The sequence below is a fragment of the Sminthopsis crassicaudata genome, chromosome 1, assembly GCF_048593235.1.
Source record: "Sminthopsis crassicaudata isolate SCR6 chromosome 1, ASM4859323v1, whole genome shotgun sequence".
Classification (NCBI taxonomy): domain Eukaryota; kingdom Metazoa; phylum Chordata; class Mammalia; order Dasyuromorphia; family Dasyuridae; genus Sminthopsis; species Sminthopsis crassicaudata.
Window position 1 is genome coordinate 388,296,408 of NC_133617.1, and position 10,273 is coordinate 388,306,680.

Here is a 10,273-nt window from a genome sequence, read left to right on the forward strand (position 1 = left end):
GTTGCTGTGGCCACTTGTTCCTCTAGTAGAGATTAAACTTATTCTTTTTATTCTTAAAGTAGACCAAGTCTAATGGGTAAAAAAATATGAGGAAACCAGTTTCAGCTTAATGTAAGATAAAACCTATTCCACAATGTAAGCTTCCCCAAAGTTCTTTAAAGGCTGGTTGACTCTCAGTAGGATTGTAATGAGCCCTGGATGGAAAGTAGGATCTTTAAAAAGTTCCTTCAAACTCTGATTATAAGGTTGAATCACTTTCGACAAGTCATCAATATCCCTTTGGGGTTTAACTGAACAGAGCAATTTGGCCCTATACAGACATCACGAAGTTCATCCGATTTTGAGGCTTTCCTGTGACAGTAGTCTGTAGAGGAATGGCATTCCCCTTTTAGCACTTTTTACCCCAGTCCTTTTGTTTATACTGTTCAACTGCAGAAGTAAAATGCAAATTCTTTCCCTCCCCAATCAAAAAGGCCGTGAATGGTGAATAAGTTCTAAAATCTATCAAGGGAGGGAACCTCTAACAAAACAGCCAATAGACAAAGCTAATCTATTTCAGAGGAAAGGATTTAATCTACTTAAACTCAGATTTTTCCTTTTCTGACCTTCACATTCCATATAATACCACCTGTACCCCTCCCATTCTTAGCCATCATGATCACGATTGGGTAAAACACAGGTCAACCTTGTAGAATTGGGCAGAATCCAAGCTTTTAGCCCCTTCTTAGGTTAAAAAAAAATATATATATATGTATATATATATATAATTTTCTGTGCTTCAAATTGGGACAAAAAACACTACAAATTTCATTCATGGATATTTAGTAAAAAGACAAACCTCAATCAATAATCTTGAGGACTGTGCCCTCTTTGCTGCTGCTGCACTTTTTTCTTTAAGAACTGTCACCCTTTTTAATTAATAAAGGAACCAGTCTGATGAGCCCTAAGCCAGGTGGGCAAAACTAAGTAAAGGAGTAAACGCTACAAGAAACCTTTTGATGGAAGTTCAGCCAGGAATAGAGCACTGATGTGGCACTCTAGCTAACTGGTAACCACTCTATTCTGCGTGTGAAAAAGAAGCTTGCCAGCTTCCAGGCACCATCCAAATGGCCTATGGCAAAAGCAACTTCTTCCTCCTGGCATGATACACCCTGGGCTTAGGGACTGTGAATGCATTGGCATAGGGACTCATGATTGAGAAAATCCTTGTCAATGCAGTTCAGTGCTTTCTCTGCAACTTCAGAATCCTAAAATATCGTTTACAGCCCTGACTTGCCCAGGATCATCACCAGTGTGTGTGTCAAGAGGCAAGATCTGAACAGAGGTCTTCCTACATTCAAGGTGGCATTTTTCACTAGGCCCAGTTTCTTAAATTCTGGTTTGCAACCCCAGATAAGTTCTTGTAGTTGAAGGTGAGGATCACAAAATGACTATCAGTAAATGTTTGATTGATACACCTATTTTATATACTCCTTTCAGGGTCATGTAAAAATTTCTCAGGTGAAAAGGGATCATGAGTAGAAAAAGCTGAAGCCCCACCCTCTCTCCCACTGACAAATTGGGCCCCAATCAGTTTGGTTTGTATGAGTCTGTTCCCAGGTGACATTTCCTACAGGACTGAACCACAGTATTGGGTGAGACCACAGACCTATTAGTGATCAAATAGTTATGTCATGGACGCAAAATGAAGACAACGCACAACAGGACTGTGCTCACTTAACTATTTAATGACATAGATATGGTTTCCAGAGTTGAAAACCTGGGGAGACTACAATGTCTTTTTTTTGTCTCCTAGTTTCTACTTTCATAATGACGATAAATGCATTACGACAGCAAAGCACTTCCTGAGTCTTACTGGACCCTATTCCTGTCTAGGCCACTGGGCAGACTGTTTTATGTGCATAAAAGCCAGCTGTCTGCCCCTCTCCCAACCAAAAATAACAATCTCTTTAGGGAGGCAGAAGTCTAGAATGAGATCCTACTTAGCCATTAAACTTGTTCAAGATAGAGTATATTTATGTCACATGAAAACTGTCAATGCCTGATGGAAAAGCCTGACATTTCTCCCTTTCAATAATCCTTGCTGGTCTTACTATCATATAGCTACTGTTCCCCAACGACTAACTATGTTCTTAATCCTGGCCCCACACTGTGCTCTAAGCCTTGGAATGTGCTTAGCAGTCACCTGAAAAACACATGAACCATCCCCTATTTTGAAGAAACACCGAGTCCTTCACTCTCTCTAGAACAGCATATGAAGATAAAAGAAACCCAGAGTTTAAGCCCCAGGGAAGAAAAAAAGTCATAAAGGGTCATCTACTCCCATATCCCAGGCTTATTTATAATGAAACCACCCCCACTCCCATCACCCTCCATAGCCAGGCAGAACTTTGTTGGGGAAGGTGCTGACACAGGAAAAGGATGTGGGGGCTATATAGCTTGTGTGGTGCACAAAGACATAAGGGCTGGGGGAAGGAGAGAAGTGTTTCCTGCTTACACCCCACTTCAGTGAGGGCTGTCTTCAGCTGAGACAGTAGCAGGACACAAATCTCTTCTTCCTCAAAGCTAAAGGAATGCCACACCTATATAAGGGTATTGGGTCAAAGAAGTTCCATCTTAAATTGGTGGAAATTAGGTCCCTCAAGAATCCCAGGGTTACCAAAGTCCTGGCTTTCCCTGATCCCAGGGCCCTGACTCCGGGCAGGCCCCTTGAGCTGCTGCAAAGTCCCCAGCACTTGCTGCTGCCAGCGCTGCTGCTGCTCCTGTTGCCGTTCTAGCCGGCTCTGCTGATTGGTCAGCACTTGGAGCACCTGCAAAACCTGCTCAACAGCCCCTTGCACTGCATCCAGCTTCTCAGCCAGGCCCTGGGCACTGGCCCAGGGCAGACGGGTCTGGGTGCTCATGTCCTGAACCTGTGGAAAGAAAAGTTGGGTGTGAGGCTCCAGTACAAGAGAGATGAAGAGAGATCTCCATCTCTCCCACACTCCTAAATCGACTGAAAGCAACTCCAAATGTGGGTATGTGAAACTCCTGAGGTTTTCTACTTCAACCTGTATTTAAAACACAAACATCCACCACAACTTATCCAACAAAGAGGCATCCAAACTCTATTCAAGACCTCTAAGAAAGGGGAATCTAATCACTCTTTAGGTAGCATTCACTTTTAAAGAGCTGGTTAGGAAGTCTTTTTTTTTTCCCCCTTAGATTAAATTACTTTCTGCCTAGCTTCTACCCTTTAGTCAGAATTGAAGTTTGTGGAGGAATAGGGAGGAGAAGAACAGTGTGTAAAAGAGGAGTCAATCCTTGTCTGGATGTTGGAGAATGGAAATGTTACATAGAGAAAAAAGGGCAATTATAGCTAAAAGAGTTTTGGCTTTCCCTAAAAAGAGGAAATAAAGGCTTTAAAAAGAAAACTTGTCTCCCCCCCCCCAAAAAAAAAAAAGAAAAAAGAAAAGGAAAGAAAAGAAAAAGAGCCTCAGAAGCAATTAAGGGAGAAATCACCCAGTAAGAATCATAAAAGAATAGTGTGTGGGTGAAGGGACATTAAGACAATAATAAGGTGTAAGAAACCCCAAAAGTCTCCACAATGATTAGTCTTGAGCAAGAAACTAAAAGACTACAGGGGCACTAGTTCTGTTTTCTTCATTGTTAAACAATTGAACACAAGGGATGCACAAGGAAAGATTAATATGGGAAGTTAACACTAAGAAGGTGAAATCTGAGATTGTGATTTGGATTTCTGGACCATTGTTTAAAATGTAAAGATGAAAGTTGCTTGTAAGAAAAACTGCCAAGTGTGAAAAACCTTATCAAAAGAGCTTTAATACATGAGGAAGAAAATTGCCTATGTATAATCACCTCTTACGTCTTAACTGCCTTAACAGAATCAGGAATAATGAGAAATTATCAAGCTCTAAATTCAGGAAAAACTGCCTACCAATTAGAGCTTGTCAAAAATGTCCCAAAACGCCAAATAGAGCCATAAACATAAAAATGACTAAATAACAAACATGGAATAGACTGCTTCAGGAATTGGTGGACTTTACATACTTTGAAGGTTTTCCAGCAGAGGCTGAATGAATCTGTGCTGGTTATGTTATCTTGGAGATGCCTATCATGTATGGGTTGGACTTCAAGGAAGTCCTTTCCAATTCTCAAATTCTTTAATTGTCTTCTTGAACCAAGCAACACAAACCAAATCTTTCCTTCACAAATTAGCTCTCCAATACCTGAGGGCAATCATCATTCCCTGTTCTAAGTAAACTTCCAAACTAACATTTTCAGTTCTTTCAACCACTTCTCCATAGCAACTTTTCCCTTGCCCAATATGCTCGTGTGTCTTATTATCAAACTTTTCTCCCTACACCCTGCAACCCATCTTTTCCCTTTCACCTGCCAACCTTTTCAAGAAATTCATCCATGAAACAAACATGTTTAAAATGATTGTAAATATATAACCTATTGACCTTGCTATCTTGGAGAAGGGAGAGAGGGGGAAAAATCTGGAACTCAAATCTTGGAAAAAGGAATGTTGAAAACTATCTTTACATGTAATTGAAAAATTTAAAAAAAAAAAAAAAAAAAAAAAGATTCTTCCATGTTTGTTGCTTCACCTACCTCTTTATCCCTTCCATTTCTGTATCTACTCACATGTGGGCTGGAGTCCTTAAGATTTGGAAGGCCAGGGCTGGGTCCAGGAGACTGTACTCCTACCAGGAGAGGGAGAGAAGAGGAGCTAGTGCTCCTCTGCATGCTCTGGATAGTGGCCTGTAGAGGAAGCAATCAGTCATCCTAGAGTCCCTTCCTGCTTTGAGATGGAAAAAAAACTGAGGGGGGGAGGGGAGAATACAATACAACCCCTGGCTGAAAGGGCCCATACCAACTCGGCAAAGCAGAGGATTTCCACGCACTTTTCCTCCCCCAGCCCTTCTCCCTCTCTACTTTCCCAGATGGGAGGAAGCCTTAGAGTCTAACTGAAGATTTAGGTAATGAAGGCTCTACTACCTCTTCTCATATAAATTTAGTTAGACTTGGAACAACCTTCTGAGGGGGGAGGGGAGGAAGGGTCTTATCTCTACCACCCTCTCTACCCCCATTTCACAGGCAAGGCAACTAAAGCCAGTTACAAAATTATTTGTGCAAGGTTATGTAACTATTTCAACTCTATACAAATGAAGCTAAGGCACAAGTCATGGCCACTTTCCCCCCTTTTTGCCCTCCCATCAAATCAATATTCAGATGCCCTATTCCTTACTTTCTTGTGGAGGAAGATGGCTCTGTCCACAATCTTCTTCTTGACAATGAGGGCAGAGCTCCGCCCCCGACTCAATGGATGAGAGGAAGCCGGCTGGCTCCCTGGACCAGGAGCCCCTAGTCCAATACCAGCATCATCTGTAAGTAAAGCAAAAAGAGCAGCTATAGAGGCAGGTGAAACCCAATCTCCAGAATCTAATGCCATGCTTTCTACTTTGGGAATCCAGCCTCCCAGAACTAACAGGCAAACCAAGTAAAGGAATGAATGAGTGTTTATTTCCCCAGAAAAAACAGGAGCTATTCTTCAAAGATAAGTCAAGAATGGTTAGAACACTACCTAGAAATCCATGAGCAATGGCAAAACTGGAGAGGTAATGACATTAAAAAACTCCCTGTCCTGCATAGTGATCCATGAAGGAAATAAGATTAAGATGAGGGGAAGGGGGAGGCGGGGAGGGAGGGAAAAAGCCCTATTAATACTGCTTGTCACTGATGTTGAATGACAGAAAGAACACCATAACATTCAAGTTCTTCCCCTGCCTTCCACCTACCCTAAGAAATAAAATTACAGGGAGCCCAGGGCAGCTCAAGAACCATAAGCTCTTAAACTGAAGAAGTGCCCTAGGATCATCTAGTCGACTCTACTGGTTGGATAAGGAAACTGAAGATCAAAGAGGGAAAGTGATCTGCCCAAAGGGGAACTCAGCCAGTCCTCAAGCCTGGGTCTTGACCTCCAAACCAAAGTTCTGCCTAACACTAGATGCCTTCCTGGAAGAGAGGACAATGACTCAAGAACACCTCTCTGCCTGAGGCCCAGAGCAGAATAGAGGATGCCTGCTTAGCAGACTCCCAGTATCAAAAGGCCACTGTTTTCTCCTATACTTATTGCCTTGTAACCTAAGCAGTGTCAGGCAAAGAAAATTTCCCTGACTTGTCATACCCTCCCCACTACTACATACTAGGTAAGGGAGACAGCCAACACATAACCCTGGGTGGAAAAGGGAGAAGGGGAAGATAATACCACAGTGACTTTTTCCAAAAGATATAGCAGAGTTCTTAGAGTAGCTTAATCTTAGAGAGAGGGCTCCCCACTTCCAGAAAGTCAAGAAGTCTAATGGACACACTCTCCTGCTAGGCACAGTATGGCCCTTACTGGACATAACCACTAAGACAGGACCATAAGGTCTGGAAAAGTTACTGTTAACAGATGTCTGGGGAGTCTCACCAGAACAAGAATCTTTGGGATGGGCTCCACCGTCCTGACACAGAGATGCCACGCTGATGATCTTAATGCCCTCTTTGCCATCCCAGTTCTGATCCACTCCAGGCTCTCCCTGGGGGCCAACTGGCTGGCCTTCCAATGACTCTTTTGGTTCCACCTCACCCTCCTGCAACAAGTCCCAGAGCTGTTCTTCCTCCCAACCAGCCCTACTGAGTGCCAGCCGACGGCTGTTTTGGTCCCTGGGAGGGAGAGGATGGTTGCTGCCAGGCAAGGGACTGGGCTCCACATTATTTCGCTTCAAGAAGAGATAAATAGCCTGTGGGGTCACACGGATATTGTCAAGCTCCAGAACCTTCTTGATTTTGCGAAAACTCAGCCCTGCTTTCCGAAGCTCCACAATTCTCTTCTTGGCATAGTCATCTAGGCGACCCATGACCCTGGCCTGCTGGAACTTAAGTACATCCAGGGTCTCACTCCTGAGGAGTCCCTTGCCCTGGCTGATGACTTTCAGGCAGTGTGATGTAAGAGAGCAGCCCGTGTAGAGACATATGCATGCACACAGACAGACTTTGGAGATGCACAGAGGAAGTTTCCAGGGCAGAATTCATTAAGAGGGTCCCAATCTTCAAATTGGTCCTGCAAAGCAAACACAACTGGTTATCAGCCCCATCATGGTTCAGATTCACTATCTCCTTCCCCAGATGACAGTCTAGTCCTAATACACAATAAATGCCTAAGTTAACTTTTCCCCCCATCATCTTTGCCCCGCATATCCAAATTTCCTACACAAAACCAATTTGAATTCCTCAAAAACAACCTCCCTCTTTATGTGCTTTTAATCCCATTCCCTCTCAATATCCCTAGCAGAATGCTTGTTCAAAAATGTTCTCCTCCAATCTCTTTGTATTCTCTTTGTATCTACTGGTTCTTTTCCTTCTGCCTTCAACTCTACCAGATCCTTAAAAAAATACTCACTACACCTGACCATATACACTCAAGCTCTGGTCTATCTCTCCCAACTCTTTTTCAGCTAACTCCTTTAAAAAAAAAAAAATCTATATTCATCACCTCCATATTTCCTCTCTTCAATTCTTTGCAATCTGGCTTCTGGCCTCACCATAACAAAAATTGCCACTGACTTTTTTTTTTTTTTTTTTAAACATCTTCATTCCTTTTTGTCATTCCTGCTGCACCTGACACTACAATTATCCTTCCTGGTTTTCATGACCCTACTCTCTTCTGGGTTCTCAGGCTCCTGTGTTGGTTCATTAAGCTCTTTTACCACTAGCAATCTTTTTCTAGCTATTCTCTTCTCATGATTCCATCAGCTTTCCATGAGTTGATGATCTTTATGCATATGACTAGATCTTTATGCATATGACTAACTCATCTATATATCCAGCCCTAGTCTCTCCCCTAAACTTTCATCCCACGCCACACTGTTCATTGGACATTCCAGACTAGATATACCAGACACATGTCAAATTCAATCTGTTCAAAACAGAACTCATTTTTCCTCCCCAAAAAACCCCCTGAGTTTCCCCATATCCATGAAAAGCATAATCATTTTTCCAGTCTCCCAAATTCATAATCTAGCCTAAGTCTTGAGTTCCCAGTCTCTCCCATACAATCAGTTTGCTCAGTCTTTTTGCTTTTATCTCCAAAGCATCTTTCTCATTCATCCCTTCTGTTCACCCCCAAAATCACCTCTTTTTTAGGCTGTTAAAATAGTCTCCTACTCTCCTTTCCACAAGTTTCTCCCCTGGACAATCCATCTTTCACACAGTTGCCAAAAGATTTGTTCCTTAACAGCAAAATAACCATCACATTGCTTATTCCACAAACCACATCGGCTCCCTATTGACTCTATAATAAAATATTAATTCCTGTTGACTTTTAAAGGAAGTTCCATTTTTTCTTTTCATCCTCGTTCTACATTATTCACATGCAGGCACTCTTAAGGCTCAGCCAACTATCCTTCTTTATGTTCCTCACACAATAATTCATTTCTTGTATTTACGTCTTTGCCCTCACAGAATCTCTCTTCAAGACACAATTGAAGCACTACTTTCTTATAAAGTTTTCCCTCCCAACTACTTTGTATTTTTTTAATGTTAATATACAAAATTTTTTGTAAAAGGAAAAGAACATAAGCTTAACAAGAGTAGAGGTTGTTTCTTTTCTATCTTTTTTAAAATTTGTATCCCTAGCTTAACACAGTCCTTTACACCTAACATATACTTAAGTCTCGGGTGACAGGTTGATGTGTTTACCTGTGAACAGGTTATATCTTAGATAGTAAAAATTTTTGTGGAAAATACATTTGCTTTAAAAAAGTAGTTCCTGAGCCATCCTGGAAGCCACTAAAATTACAATGCCCAACCCTGGGCCCAATAGATCAGGAATTTGATTGAGACTTGATTTGTAAGAAAATGCTAATAGCATTTGCCCTATTTTAGTAGTGTAAACAGCTGAAACCAGCACTAAAATAGCAAGAATAATTAGTTAAAATAGGTAGCTACCACAAGGCCCAACACTTCCTCTCCTCATCCCTCACAGGACTCCACCAGCAGCAAAGGAGGACTCCCGTGGTTGTGTCAGGATGACACTCCCCTTCAGGTTCTCCCCTCAGAGTTCAGTTATTATCACTAGTCAGAACCCAATGCCCAAAAAATTGTCATAATGATGGTGAGTAAAAGCCCAGCAAAAGGCCATGTCTTTGCTAGCAACCTAATGTCTAGATGGGCTATAGGAAGGGGCATTAATATAACCAAGAGGCCAAGCTATAGATGTCAACCCCCAAGGTTATTATCATGCATAACTTTCTGACTCTAGTCAACTAGTGTAGCTAGCATACTGTGCTAGTCCTCTGCAAAAAGAAGTTCACTCCCCTTTCCTCTTGTTAATTGAGGGTTTATTAATAATTTCATCCTCCTATTATAGCTATATTCTCCTAGAATGGAAGGCGGGTTTGAATTCATTACAGAGATTGCATTCTTGACTTCAAGAACCTCATCAATACCACAGGATGTAGTGGAAACTGTTGCCTCCATCCTGTCTTCCATTTCCTTTTTATTTCTTTTTTCATAAATAGCAATGATAGCAAAACCCGAAGGAATAAAAACTGAGACAAGGGCAGACGGCCTATCACTTCACCATGAGGAAAGGACTTGATCTCGGTACATTATAGACTGGTATCCAGTCTGACTCCTTGAAAAGATTTGATAGTGTTGCCTTTATCCCTACTGGTTAAGTAGCAGAAGAAATACAAAACTTAATTTATGGAGCCACAAGTAGGTGTAATTACATGTGGCCCCATCCTGACTGATATCAAAGGTAAATATAGCACACAAGGCCTACCCAGAATAGTCTCCAGTCTCTTTAGAAAAGGACAAAAAAATTGTTAAAGTAACATATTTCATTTGTCTACTTAACCATGACTTCTTGGGCAATTTCCTTTCCAGTAGATGATTTGGTCAAAGATACTATGCCCCACTGCTTAAAACAACCAATTCTATGGCTACCTACTGAAGCTTTCTTTTTTTTTTTTAATGTGAAATTTAGCTGAGACCTCAAAAAACTTAACCAGCAATAATAAAAAGTTCTGGCTCAGCTTTATTTACTCATGACAAGCATTTTGATGCCCTACTATTTATGAATCAACTTACAAATTCACCAATTTGTCATTTGCTATTTTTGATATGTAAATCTTCCTCTCTACTTCCCTGTTATGCCACTTACAAGTTTACTTCTACTTTTCCTTTCAACTCCTGTAAAATCCCACTTAAAGTTCCATGA

General features: G+C 41.5%; 1 protein-coding gene across 1 annotated transcript; it reads right to left on the reverse strand.

The window, feature by feature from the left end:
* Nucleotides 1-1,707: 1,707 nt before the first annotated feature.
* On the reverse strand, nt 1,708-7,111 carry LOC141549715 (uncharacterized). Its single transcript, XM_074279502.1, has 4 exons — nt 6,479-7,111; nt 5,255-5,391; nt 4,651-4,767; nt 1,708-2,912 (listed from the first exon to the last, which is right to left on the reverse strand). The coding sequence occupies exons 1-4, from the start codon at nt 6,906-6,908 to the stop codon at nt 2,601-2,603; spliced, it is 996 nt and encodes a 331-aa protein (XP_074135603.1). The 5' UTR covers nt 6,909-7,111; the 3' UTR covers nt 1,708-2,600.
* Nucleotides 7,112-10,273: the final 3,162 nt, after the last annotated feature.

What these genes read in the sequence shown, in the direction of transcription:
- LOC141549715 (XM_074279502.1), bottom strand. Translation starts at nt 6,908, where the DNA reads ATGGGTCGCCTAGATGACTATGCCAAGAAGAGAATTGTGGAGCTTCGG. An exon ending in TCCCAAAGATTCTTGTTCTG is followed by an intron (nt 5,392 to 6,478) that starts GTGAGACTCCCC and finishes CTTTACTTACAG; the next exon opens with ATGATGCTGGTATTGGACTA. An exon ending in CCATCTTCCTCCACAAGAAA is followed by an intron (nt 4,768 to 5,254) that starts GTAAGGAATAGG and finishes CTTCCTCTACAG; the next exon opens with GCCACTATCCAGAGCATGCA.